This window comes from Apteryx mantelli, chromosome 17, assembly GCF_036417845.1.
Source record: "Apteryx mantelli isolate bAptMan1 chromosome 17, bAptMan1.hap1, whole genome shotgun sequence".
In the NCBI taxonomy this organism is placed as follows: domain Eukaryota; kingdom Metazoa; phylum Chordata; class Aves; order Apterygiformes; family Apterygidae; genus Apteryx; species Apteryx mantelli.
Window position 1 is genome coordinate 6,018,598 of NC_089994.1, and position 13,903 is coordinate 6,032,500.

Here is a 13,903-nt window from a genome sequence, read left to right on the forward strand (position 1 = left end):
GCCTGCTCCGGCTCTACTGTTTGATTTTGTTTATTTGTTTGCGTAGTGTCAACTCGAAGGGGACAGGAGGGAGGGAAGGAGAGTGAGGAAGGCTCCGAGGAGGAGACGTGCGGATTCATTTTGAAGCTTCATAATGGTACATTTACACACCACGTTGCCTAAGGAAATTGGGTAGATGAATGCCTGGTCATGCTGCCAGTGCAGCAGGTTAACTCCCAGGATTTAGCTTATATCATTTCACGAGAGCGTTTATGGCCTTTACTGTGTTTATTCCCAGGTGCTCCTTGGCACTGCTGCATCCTAGGCTGCTTTTGTGTATGTGCGGGTGTGTGTAGATTTTCAAATAAAATAACACATCTACTCAGACCCGGTCTACATTAAATATTTATTGCCTGCAGTTTGTGCATATGTGTTTGATAAATGGCCATAAGAGGAGGGGAGGAGAAAAGGAAGCTAGAGCTTGGATGCAGAGAAAACATCTCCTTTGTCTGGGAATTTCTCCAAGGGGTTGTATCTGAGAGGGCTTGCGGAGGGGTGGGCTGGGCTGTACGAGTCATGAGCCCTCTTGCAAGCTGAGCTCTCCCTCAGGTTCTGTTTTCAAGTTTTATGGACAAGATCCAGGTCGATGGGCTGGCCACGTGCTTTAGTGTTCAAGTGACAAGTTCATTCTCAGAGGACATGCACATTGTGATGAGGTGTCCCAAAGGCATAGCCTGCCTTTTCACTGCGCCGTGTCCAACACCCGACGCTGCCAGCCCTAACGCACACCCTTCGGCTGAATGGGAACCCCCTTTATTTCCTTGTTCCTGCCCTTCTGTGTTGTTGGCACTCAAAAACTTGTCTGAAACGTTGCTGGATCTGGGGGTTGTTTCCTCTGGAGCAAGTGCAGGTCTGGGGTCTGATAGATTCTGCTGTTCCCCTTTATAGGCTCAGGGAGCTTAAATACAAGCAGTTTTATTCTAGCAAATGACAGAGGTTAGGTTCCTGGCTACAGAATGAGAAATGCAGTTACCAAAGGAAAGGGGAGAAGTGAGGAAATCCAGCCTGAAAAATCATCAGCATGCATGCAAATCAATGCATCAGCAGAGCAGAGCGCTCATACCTTTGTGAGCACGGCACGTAGACCGGGCCCCCAGGGACGGAGGGAGCTGTTCGGGAAAGAGCCTGCTCGCAGAGCGATATTCAGGCGCTGGCTCGCATCAGTGCCCAGTGCGCTGCAGCACGGAGCTTCAAAGGCGCAGACAAGTCGCTTTTAATTACAGTCAGGAGCACCCCTGCCTAGCATTAACGTCGTGCTACAGGAGGTGCTTTTTGCCCAGCTGAAACAGGGTATGGGCACACAGGCTGGGTCCTTGGTTTCTGCGGGTTTCCTAGGAGAGGGGAATTACGGCAGTTGAAATGGAGAGGGTTTTTGCTGCGTTAAGGTTTGTAACCAGAAAGGGTGGCCCTTGAAATCCAAGCTGAGTTTTCATCCGTTACTAGGTGCTTGGATACGCAGCTCACGGGAAAGCGGAGCGGCCGCAGTTCTCTCTGCCAAGAAGCCAGAAACGTATATCTGTAACTGATAGTGCCGTGGTTTGTGATTAAAAAGCTGGCCCTTTCCTTGATCTCAAAATGTCTTTGCTTTTTTCCTGTCTTTAATTCACAGCACCTTTGGAGAGCTGAAAACCGTCCGGCTGCCCAAGAAGATGGCAGGAACGGGATCTCACCGCGGCTTTGGCTTTGTGGATTTCCTCACCAAGCAGGATGCCAAGGTGAGACTTAAGTCTGCCAGGTTCTCTTCCCCCTCTGGCTCCTTCCCAGGCTGGTCTTGGACTAGAAGATGAGGAAGTGAGATGGCAGGCTCTATCACATTGAGGGATTAGCCCGGATTTGGGCACTCTTTTTAGTCCTCAGCAAAGCTGTAGTGAGCCTAAAACCCCCATGTAGGCAACTGCTGAAGGCTATTTCCCTCCTTGTCTACACTTGGATTTGCAGCCCATGCGGGATCTGGCCAGTGAAGGTTGGGATATTGGCAAATTGACACCTGAGGTAAAACGAAAACTTAGGATCATTCTCCAGTTCTGTCTGGTCAACCAGCTTTTCATCTGTGGCCGTAAAAAAAAAAAAGGGGAAGAGCTGTTTGGGCAGCCAAGTTCCTTGCTGTGCCTTGCTTTGAGGGCTGCAAGCTGCTGTCTTTGGGAGAAAGGGCTCACAGAAATGATACTAAGCACCTAGCTACTGAACTAGTTGGATCTCCGCACACATGCACACCCGCACCCACACACAAACCTTTGTCACTCGAGCTGTCACTTGAGGCCTTTGGGGACTGCTGGCTCTGGGATATCTGGGCATCAGGGACCACTAAATGAATGCTCCTGGTCCTACTGGCACTGGGTAAATCAAGGTAGCTGAGTCATAGGGGAAAGAAAAAAAAATCTGGTGCAATAAAACTCCTTTTAAAGCGCTTTCTGAGTACCTTGCAAAAAACCATGCTGGAGACCTGAACGGTGTTGCTTTAGAAAGAGCAGTCGGATCCTAGGCAAAGAGTACACACTGAAAGAGCAGGATAGAACCAGTATTTCCAAACACTTGGCCTTCAGCATTGCTGTAAAGGAGGATTTAGCCTTGGAGGGTTTGGGGTTTGGGGGGTTTTTGTTTGTTTGTTTGTTTTTTTACCAGTGCAGGGTTTCTTTTGGGAGGCAGGGGAAATGCATTAAAAAGATGGGCAGCGTTTCCAGCAGGTGGATAGGGCAGTACACAGCAGAAACTGCAAACTGAGCCACGGTGGGCAGAAGTTGTTTAGTGTGACTCATATAACGGCTGAAAAACCTCCTGAAGTAGAGGGACGGGGAATTGTTGTTCAGGTTTGTCAGAAGCCAGGTGACAAGCAGGAAGGAAGTGCTTTTGGCCCAATGTGACGAATCAGGAAACCTGAGTACGTGTCCCACCTCCACCACTGACTTGGTATGGGGGCAGTTTGGGACATTGAGTGACCTTTTTCAACTGTACAAGGCCGGTGTTCGTCTGTTCCTCCTTGTGCTTGGAGACCCCTCTGGGAACAGCCTTTTCCTCTGGAGTTTTTCAAATGTTGAGTATAACAGAAGAGCAGTAGCTGTGAATTGGTGAAGGATGGGGAAGCAGAGGGAAGGACTGTGTCTGATTTGCCTTGTTAAAGCACCAGGGTATTCCACAGCCATGTAAAAGAAGGAATAGGGCTACATCTAGATACAGAATATGAGGTATGCGACTCTTTGCATGTTGACTACCTAGTGAGTACCCAAAGTGCTACTCTCGCTTGGTGTTGCTATCTCAGCCCTCTGTTATGCTGGAAAATATTTCATAGTGTTTAAAGCCATGATAGACTGCAGTTCAAAATGTGCTACCCTTTCTCAGTTTTCTTACATGGTTAAGTTCCATATTTCCAGAAGAAACAAGGAGATTGTAGCCTTTGCCAGAAGGATGAACCAGGCGTGGTCGGTCTCATGCACTTGGCAGAAGAGGGCCTTGAGTGGCTGTATCCAATTGCCTGAGTATTCCCACAGCTAGAGCAGTGCTGGTTTCAGCCCTGCCACTGGCTCCTGGGGATTTGCTCCATACCTGGAAGTGGAACAGTTGTGGGTACAAGCCAAGGGATAGTATCGCTGACGTAAAGGAACCAAATGGCTCCGCTGACTTACAGAGACTCCAAATTTTCAAGACAGTGAGCGGAGGGGAAGGAGGGAGGAGGAGGAGGGAATAAGCGTAGCCTGTGTTTATGTTTTTAGACAGGATTCATTGATTGGAGATCACAAGGGACTATTAGATCATCTGTTCCAGTCTGACCTCCCATATAACACAGTGCATAGAGTTTCTATGTTAGTCCTGTATTGATCGTAATTCAAACTTCCTTCAGCTTAATATTCGTCCTTCCCGCCTGGGCTGGCTCGTTCGGCCGTGTGCGGTGGAGTGAATCCTCTTGAAGTGTGGTTCCCTTCCCTGTTTTGCACATTTTGCATGTGGCTCTTTGCTAAAATTGAGTCTCTGGTCAAATTTGCTCTAACTTCTGGTTCACGCCAGTGTTGTTCTTTCAGGCTTTGTTCCTGGTGTTTTTCTCAGAGACTGAATCTTTTCCTGAGGAAACTTGTACATATTTAACAGAAATGTTTATATGGGAGTCTAACTTGTTCTTTACTGCTGTTGTATAATATTTTTAGTGCCTGTCTCCTGTCCCCCTTCAGTCACTTATGAACCTGTTGGCTAATTTCAGCTGCCCTGGACAGACAGAGATCTCAAAGATAGGAAGTTCTTCTGTATTTGGTGAAAACGAGCAGCCAGATAGAAGAGAGAGGTTCTGGTAGGGCTCTTGTTCAGGGAACTGCAAGTAAGCGCACCTTTTCTTAGTTTAACATATGAAATAGTCCACACAGAAGAGAGCCCCAGCAGAGCAGGCCTCCCTAGCTCCAGCGCTGGGGGTACAAGAGGTTTAAACATTATCATCACAGCAAGAGACGGAGGAACAAATGTCAGAGCAGCCTAGTTAATGCTGGACGGTTTTGCAGTGCTGCGATACTGCAGGATGGCCTTTAACGGCTCTGTGCAGCATGCTGGTGGGGATGAACCCAGCAAGCCCTATCCTCCAAGTGTTGATGTTGCCTCTGCTGGTGCTCTTCTCCTTGGAGCTCTTTCCATGCTTTCTGCTCTGACCACCCCTTCCAAGGTCTTCATTCCCCGCTGGGACTGACTGGGAAGCACTTCGCAAAGGCGCGGATGCACTGCCCACGGGAGGCAAGCGTGCAGCGAGTGAGTCACCCTGTGAAAGATCACTTGGTGGGTTTTTCTTCCCTGCAGCAAAGCAGCTTTTCTTTCTTTTTCTTTCTTTCTTTTTTTTTTTTTTGTCATCGTCTTTTGAGGGATTTAATTGTCTCACAAGTGGCACATCAAGTACTCTCCGTTGGCTGTCTGGAAAAGGATGCGCTGTGGATTGATGAATAGGATTCTGAATATTGTAAACACAGGCATAATTGGCTTAGAGTTTATTGCTAAGTGAAATGAGAGAGAAGGGGAGCAGGCCTAGAGACCTCTGAGCTGAATAGCTGTGGACTATCAATGATGTTTTTGCTCAGAGTGGTAATTTGGAAATAGCTTATAAATGTCTTATAAAACATGATGTTTTTATAATAGGATAGTTATGGTGGCTTTGTTGGGCATTTAAAGCCTGTGGCCTTCCATGTTTGTCTTTTTTCCTGGGCAGTTATGGAGCGTGCGCAGAGATTTTCCAAAGCTAGGACAGAGATGTGGGGCTCCCCTTCAGAAATCCCTGGTGTTGGGCCTGGAAGACCTGTCTTGTAGGTCTGGATTTTGTTCCCTTGGCTTCCACTGATGCACCACAGCCAGCTCGAGGAGAGTCTGAAAGGTGCTGTTGTGAGAGGGGTGAACATCTCAACCGTGCTCATCGGGCAACAAGTAAGATGCCACCACCACTTGGTCGTGTACCTGTAGGGGAGGTGACCTCCAGGCAGGGCACAGGACACTGCTGGGCACCTTCTCCCTGCTCGACCATCAGAGCCCTGAATCCCATACCTGTCTGGTCCACAGAAAGGTCTGAGGCAGGGGTTATCTCTTGGTTTGTTGGAATTAGTTCCCTGTGTGATGGATGGTGATGAACTGGAAGTGTTTCATTGCCATCTTGTATGTTGTGAGCATCCTTTTAACAGACCACAGCACACATGTATGTGCTGAGACAGAATATGGGGAGAGAGCCACATCAAAGAAAGCAAGGACAGGGACAGAGTTTCCAAAAGGAGCCAGGACAGCTCGAGGGCTGTAACCCATTCACTGTGCCATAACATGGGATACCATCCATCCATCCATCCATTGTGCCTCTCCTCCAACCCCCAGCACCTCTCCTACCTCATTCTTTCTAATACCTTGGCTTCATAATATTCACAAAAAGGGCTTGCATACACTGATCGAGCCTTTGATTTGAAATCTCCAAAGAAAGATGACCACTGGCTGGGAATGTATGGAGTTTGGGGGGAAGAGGAGGGCAACTTTGATTTGCTGGAAATAACAAATTCACTGTGGTTAAGGAAGCATTAACTATGTGGTGTGTTTTCTGAAGCTCCCAGTGCAGAGTTGTTGTGGGATCGTTTTTATTTTTAAACTATTAACTGCAAGCAGAGTTTCCACTGTTCTCCCCTGTTGATATAAAAATACATCTGGTCTCCAAATAGAAATTGCCCATTCGGGAAAGACAGTCAACCCTTTAAAAAACACACACATGGAAGAAAAAAAAATCCTTGTGTGCAGCTGGCATTGCAGAGAACATCCTCAGTTGTGACTCTCTTTTGAGGAGTGGAAATTTATCAGTCTCCTAATGTTGTTGACCCTTTGTCCCTCTAATGACTCCGGCCCTGAGGCTCTTCGGCTTGAGCATTTAATAGGGCAAGGGGGAATCTATAGGCAGAGCAGTGCTGTCCTCAAAATTAATACAGCATTTGGGGATAGTGAGCCATAGCACTCGGGGGAGGTGAGTGCAATGGTCCAGTCTCTTGATCTCCGACTTTGCGAAGCCCCAGCACAGCAGACTCTGCTCCAGCAGTGCCTGTCTTGTCCCTGCAGCCCAGTCTTCAGGTAAGTTTATCAGCCATCCCTTAATTTTGGAATTCCCTTCCTGGATCTCCAAAATGGTTTTCTCACTATTGCTGCAGCCTCTCTCCTTCCTCCCTCTGTTTTTCCCTTGCTCCTTTTGCCTCTCAAGTAACTGTGGGGGCTCTAAGCCTGCCCAAGCCCTAGCCACCAGCAATTTAAAGTGCTGCTTTACATCATTCCAGTTCAGTAGCTCAGTTCCCAAAAGGCTGTTTTGCGCATGCGTGTGCAACATTTCCTGGCTCTGATTTAGATGTAGCTGGCTGGGTTTCTTTAGCCTGTCACATGCACGCGCACACACACACTCACACACACGCACACACACACACACACACACAGAAAGATGCCTAAGTCACTGCTAGAGATGAGCAATATCGCCAAGCTCGGTAACAAAGGACGAGTATCTGAAGGTGCAGTTTGCATCGCCGCAGAAAACTGAGGCTAGTCTGTTCGCAGCACGTGGGGAGCCTCTCTGCCGCAGCCGGCCGGCCGACTCTCCCAAAGCCCCACTGTCATTTTAGGATTGTCAGGAGCACTTAGCTCGTGAGGAATTCCTGCCGTATCGAGCTGTTACATTAAGCTTGAACCAAACTCTGCAAAATCATACTCACGAGGGCTCAGAAGCAAAGTTTTTTTTAAGCATGCTCATGTCCTGTTTTCCACGGAGACCAGGCCATGATTTTCGTGCAAACCTTAAGGCATTTGGAAAGCAAGGGAGACCTGGCAGGAGGTTGGACAGGGCACCTGAGCTTTTCAAATTACCTGGTGGTGGGTATATTACCAAGTGCAGCAGCTGCAATGAGATCTTTTTTCAACAGTTAAGGATAGCAAGTCCTTGTGGTGACGGTCCCCCTTTTTTAAAGGCATGTAATGATGCAAAGCTGTAGTAAAGAGGTCTCTTCCAGTGACTCTGTCTCCTGGATGAACAGCCAGCCACAACTCTGTCTATCAGTAGTTGAGATATAACTAAATAAGCCTCTGGCAATTCGACAGTTTGGTCTTCAAAGGAGGTATCCTGGGGAGAAAGACACTCAGGTGGAGGGATGGGACCCTGAGACTATACAATGCTTCCAACCCCACTTTCTTGGGAAACTAGTCTGCCTTTGCTCATTTCCTTTCATATTTCTCATGTAATTAAAATACATCTTCCCCTACATAATCTTTTATTTGGAATAGCAACAGTGGCCCGTTTCCTCTTCCTGCTGGAAGATTTCCAGTGATGTGGATATAGGGGGATAGGCTTTTTCACCCTCGTCGCTCTGTTAATCAGTTGTCTTTTAAATCATGAATGTATTCTTTTTTTCTCCCTGTGAAATATTCCTAATTCTTCTCCAAGCAGTAGACATGTAAGTTTTAGTTTTGGGCTGTTTTCCAAAGGAAATGATGTGTTAGATTTTTTTTTTATCTGAAACGCCCAGCTTCTCTTCTTCTGCCCAACTTGGGAAGCCTCTGGAAGATGGGACTGTGGAGGCTACCAGTCCCAGCATGCCTTTTGCTGCGTGGGCTGGAACAGTGGGTGAGATGGCCAGTGTGCTGCGACTGTCCATGTGGCCCGTCCCAGCCTCCCAAACTTAGTGTTTTCCTGGATGGGAAACCACTCGTTTTGGGGGTGTGTTAGGCTGGGAAAGGCCCATACAACCAGGCTGCTGGGAGATCTGTCTCCCAGCAGCTTTCTTTCATGCTCCACACCTTGATGGCTTCTCTCTTGCTCTGTGACCTTTCCCCGTGCTCCTCACAAATGCACACCGCATCCCGGATTGGTGGGGCTGACTGGCTGCACTTGGGGGCTCTGGAGGCAATCCTGCAAAGAGGAGGACATGAGGAAGGAGGTGACAGAGCAAACTGCTCGGAGCATGACAGCCCATGAGGTTGTCCTAAGCACGGCACTTTGCACCAATAGCTGCTGTCACCCACAGTTGCTTTTTAGGCATGTTTGGCATGACCTGTCCCCCCACAGGGACCTGCTGCAAGGGCAAAACAAGGTTGCCATGGCCTTACCTGGTTCATTCCAGGCTGTTCCCATCCTCCAGCCTTTGTCTTCCTCATGCTGCGGGAAGTGAGAAATTAAAAAGTATAAATTAACAAATGAGACCCAGCGATTAGAGCTGCAGTTTGTTTGCCAGGCTTTGGAAATGGCTCTTTGTGCCAACGTAAACAGCCATCACAACTCCCTACTGCCACCTCCCCCCGAGTGTTTATTTAAGCCAACACATTGCTCTGCTAATTGGATACCATTCCAAGTGAAAATAGGCCTTTAAAACAACAGCAGCAGCAAATAAAAACAGCTGTAGCTGCAAAAGCACCGGCGAGGCTGCAGCCTTTCGGAAGGGAATACACCCCCTGAAAATGAGGCACGCTGCCTTGTGCGGTTCAGGAGAGTCTGGAGAGGCGGCGAACGCGGAACGATGGGAAATAGCAGTAAATTAGTGAATGCTACAGAGAAGGTGGAGCTGGTGTTCCTCTTTCCTCTTTCTCGTAGTGAATGAGAATGACATGAGTGAAAGAGAATCAGACTGAGGGGGACATGCAGGGTATGGAAAACTAATCGCTGGAAATGCTTTGTTTGGGGTTTTATAAATCTCTGGAACTCGGTGCCATGAGATGGCATGACAGCCAAAGCTCTCTCTAGGATAAAGACATATCCTACGGCCTTTTGCTTGGTAGTACAAAGCAGCCACTAGCCGAGCTGGACTAGAGGGCAATGTGGTGAACAGGATCCTGTTGGCAAGTGTGTTGCTAATTACCCGGCACTGGAAATTCTTGTGCCTTCATTGAAACAGCTGGGCACAAAAGCCACCAGAGACAGGACTCCAAATACGCCAACTCGGCAGTTCAGGCAAAGCTCTGGCTGCCTAGGAGCCGCGGTAGCCAGCCAAAGCCCCTTGCGAGAGCAACGAGCATGCCCGGAGCCACGCCGTTTGGGGGCAAACTTCGGTAATTCAAAACTCCTGTGTGGCAACCACTTGGAGGAGAATCCTGGACTTTTTCATTATGATTTTGGATTTTTTGCAGTGCAACTTTTTTCTTTCAAAATTGACCTAAATTTTAAAAGGCTTTCAACCTAAATCCAAAAAGCAGGCAGTAGAGATGATTAGCTCAACATGTTTTCTTTCGTTGTCAGCAACACATTTGGATCGACTGAAAGGGCGCTCGTGTTGTCCGTGCCGTCTGCCTGCAGCGTTGAACGGCTGACGTGTCTCTACGGGATTAACTGCATGGCTCTTCCAGTCTTACCCTTCACGTTGGCACCCCTTTCGGGGCTTCCAGATGTGAGGACGTTTCCCTGTTGGACAGAGGGATGTGCTCTAGTGTCCATGTTTTTGTATGCTGCTGTGTCTGATCCACAGATGCTCGTTTCCAGACCTTATGAACCTATCTAATCTCAGTCTTAGTTGAGGTTTTTAAAAGAGAATTTTGGACTCCTTTTCTCTATCCCTGTGCCTAGCCATGTATCGGATTGCTGTGAAGCACTTTGTGAGCCCCTGGGGATGAATGGTTCTGTAAAAACGTTTGACTTAGGTGTTTGTATATTTGCATTATGGGCTCAATCCTGCACGATCCTGGATTCCCTTGAAAGTCTGTGGGACCTGAAGACAAAGTAAATGTTCCCTGGATCCAGTCAGTGTTTTCTGAATGCGTCTGTTGGTTAGCTAAAGATACAGAAAGCTTTCTGAGTTAGTGCGCTAACCAACATGCTTGTATTCAATGTTAGCAGAGGTTGTAGTCATACAGATGTTCTTAAGCAGTATCTAATAATCAGGATACATCCTGATTTCTATAACACATGAAACCCCTGGAGGCAAAAAGTGAAGGAGATTCCAGCATGGGCTTCTGGCCTTTCCCATGTCTGCTCCCATCATGGGCAGCATCACCAAAAGGTTGGCGAGAGGAAGGCAACTTTCCCTGGAGAGCTTGGGGTTCTGGAAAGACTTTGCCCCAGCTGATGCCTTGCAAAGCACCGCTGAGCAGAAAGCAACCTCTCGACCCACATTTGTGTTGTGCCTGACTGTGGCAACACAGAGTGGTGTGGGCTGGTCCCAGATGCAGCAGGCAGTTGGATCTTTCTTCCATCCTTCAAGGGCATCTGCCCAGGTGGGTGGGATGGGAGTCTTGAGGTTGCTTTACCCACGCGAATCCAGCACTGCGGCACTCGCCCATGAGGGACCTGCTTTGCATTCACACCTGGTGCAATTTAACCATGTTAGCTAGCGCTGCACCAAGTCTAGTCAGCCTTTCCCAGTTGGGGCTTTCCTGGCTCAGGCGTGGTCCCAGGCTAATGCAAGGTTGCATCCAACTTTGTGCTGGATTCAGCCTGTTCCCTAGTGAGGGACAGCAGCCTGCAGGAATTGCAGTGGACATTTGCTCTGCTGCACATATTTAGAAAGTAGATGATCAAGTCAGAGCCAGTCTTGGATAGTGATGGGAGATGAATCCCCCCCAGTCAGGGAAAAGTGTTCACAGTAGGATGTTCTCTGGTGGCCTTTTAGATTCAGGGTGGAGGGATGGGCATCTTTGGTTTTCCCCTAAGAGTCTGTTTTTATTTCTTCCTTTTTTCCAAATCTGCAGAAAGCGTTCAACGCCCTGTGCCACAGCACTCATTTGTACGGCCGAAGGCTGGTCTTGGAGTGGGCAGACACGGAGGAGACAGTGGAGGCCCTGAGACGGAAAACAGCAGAACATTTCCACGGTAACGTAGCGGCATCCTTCTGGCCTGTCGATACAGCTTTGGCTGGCATTGTCCCATCTAGCATACGCTGCCGGTCCACGCCAGCCCTTTCCCGGCAGCCGTGTGCTCGCAGGGGCCGGCAGATAGATGCTGGAGCCTGACAACCTAAGTGCAAGGGGTCTTGTGCAGCAAGGGCGGGCACAGCCTGCCGAGGCAGGAAAGCCGGAGGAAATCTCCTCTGCCTGGGGAGGAAACCGTGCCGAGGAGCTGCAGAGAGAAGCCAGCGATGGAGGGCTGCGCTCTGTCCCCAGACAGGGTGAAGCAGGAGGAATCCAGGCTGGCTTCTCCTTTGTCTGCGACAGCTCTCTGCGTGCACGAGAGCATGTTAACTCTCCGTGTGCTGGCAGGGCTGAGGCATCTCGTGATGCCACATGCCCGCTGAAGTGCTTTTGCTCTGTCTGCCTGCACCCTGGGGCGCTCAGTAGATGTGAACAGGCTGATGAGGGCATGGGGGAAGCACCTTTGATGCCCCTGGTTCTGCATGAGCGGCGAGACGCGGGGTACTGAGCCGGTGAGATGCCACTTAGGAGATGGTGACGTGCTGAGATAACCCCTTTTGTTTCCCAGCGAGGGTCATTCCTCATGAAAGGCAGGCGCATGGGAGGCAGGTGATGGCGTTCATCTCCCTCGCAGGGCATAAGAACCTGATTAAAAAGGGCAAGTAATTTGACTGTTGATTGAGATCCGGAGAGTCTCATTTGGATCGAGTTCTAGAGAGCAACAGCTCCACAGATAACAGCGGTGCAGGCTTCTGTTGACAGCCATCGACAGGTACAAATGCATTGCTTGGCAAATATTTATGTAGGAGGTGATCCCCTGGGCTGGAGGACTAAGCCGGAGATCAATGCTCCTCCTTCCGCATCCCTTCCCAGCCTCCCCTCTCCGTCATGTGCACGCCCGTCGCCAAGGGGGTTGGCATAAGCGGTTCTGGGGCTGCGCTCCTCAATCCGCGGAGATGGAAAATGCAGCACGCCTTGCTTGTGCAGAGCCTGCCTCCAGCGGGACCTGTCCTCGTGTTTGTGAAGTGCTGATTATTGCAGACAGGCAGCAGGTTGGAAAAGGTGCAGTTTGGCTGGGGAATGGGCAAGGGTGGGTCCTGCTGCAGCCCGGTGTGGGGCAAACCGGGAGAGTGCGAGGAACAGCAGGCTGATCTCAGACGTGGTGCCGAAAAGGAGACCAAAATGCACCGTGCTGTCTAGACATACGTAGAGCTGTGTCACTGGGGGCATGTGTGAGACAGCAGGGAGGACGGGCACTGCTTGGGGACGGATGCGGCCACCCAGCATTAGAGGGTGAACACGTTGTGTCTGATCAGAGTAACGTGAATCTCCGCCTGGATGGAGTGGGGAGCAGATGGGACGTTCCATGTGCCCCATTTTATGTTTGGGATTTCCTTTCCCCTTTTTTTTCCTCTGCCCAGCGATGAGGGGAAACGGTCTCGGCTTTACGATTGTTGCAGACTTGCAGCAGATGCTGGCTGCTGCCTGCGAGCTCTGCCGCCCCCACGTCTCCCCCAGGCTCAGCCTCTGTCTTGATTTCTCCCTGCATTTGCTCCAGTGCTCTTGTCGAAGGTCTTCCTCACGGAGGTGGGCACTCGTGGAGACCTGCAGGAACAGTGTTTTTATATCCCGTGAGGAATACCGCTTTAAAGCTGAGGTGGCTCCAGGCTCTTGGCTGAAAAAACAGGAGAGAGGTTATCACTCCCCATCTTTAGGGACTGAAAATATGATTGAAGAAGGCAGTCATTTCTAGTCTCCAACCCATCTCAAGGAGGGAGAGAGAGAGGGAGAGAGAAATAATATCCAATGACTTCAACCCTATCTTGTGCACACACGCGTTCCCGCTCCCTCTCGCGCTGTAATACTGCTGGTGGCTAATCCTGCTGCAGAAGGGGGTCCGCCAGGGCTGGATCTCCATGACAAAGCCTGTCTGGGGCACACGGAGCGGGCATGGAGAGCTGGGCCATGCCTGAAAGCGGGGAGGGTATATCAAGAGGGCTTAGCCTGGCTATGCCGTGTTTGCAAGCTGGAGTTTGGCAGATGGGATTTTATTTCTTTGGGTGCCAGTTTACGGGGTTCCCTCTCCTGATTTCACGGCAGGGTTGCCACGGGATTTCTGAAAGCAGTGCCCAGGAGCGCTGAGAAGAGTGGGACCTGGGTCCTGTCCCAGTTGCTGTGGTTGCATGGAAAATGATAGTGATGGCAATAAAGAGAGAGAGGCTGCAGCTCGCTCTCTCCTGCCAGCCACCCTGGGGATGCTCCTCTGCGTTTTCCTTCGCGCTTCCTCCCCCTCTTAGCTGGAGGCTGATTTTCCGGAGTGGAGCCCAGGATGGAAAGGATAGGCACAAAGCTGGTAAAGCATTGCAGCCCTGCCTTGAATCCTCCGCCTTCCCTTTAACCTACCTAAGCAGCTGGGCTGAGACCGCCCATCTCATTTCACTGATGATGGAGACTGGATTCTGTAAGCTAGAAACCAAGCTTGCTTTTTCCTGTCGATCCCTGTTTCCCTCCCCTCTCCTCCTGTCCCTGCAAGGCTCAGGAGCAGCTCTGAGATCCCCGCGCCGTGCGG

General features: G+C 49.8%; 1 protein-coding gene across 3 annotated transcripts in view; it reads left to right on the forward strand.

Annotated features, from left to right (window-relative positions):
* The window catches only part of RBM19 (RNA binding motif protein 19), a 93,319-nt gene that overhangs the window by 55,358 nt on the left and 24,058 nt on the right, over nucleotides 1-13,903 (forward strand). For all 3 annotated transcript variants that reach the window (XM_067306996.1, XM_067306997.1, XM_067306998.1), the window contains exons 22-23: nucleotides 1,649-1,754; nucleotides 11,176-11,296. In XM_067306996.1, the coding sequence (XP_067163097.1) occupies nucleotides 1,649-1,754; nucleotides 11,176-11,296 (227 nt within the window). The remainder of the gene's footprint in view (nucleotides 1-1,648; nucleotides 1,755-11,175; nucleotides 11,297-13,903) is intronic.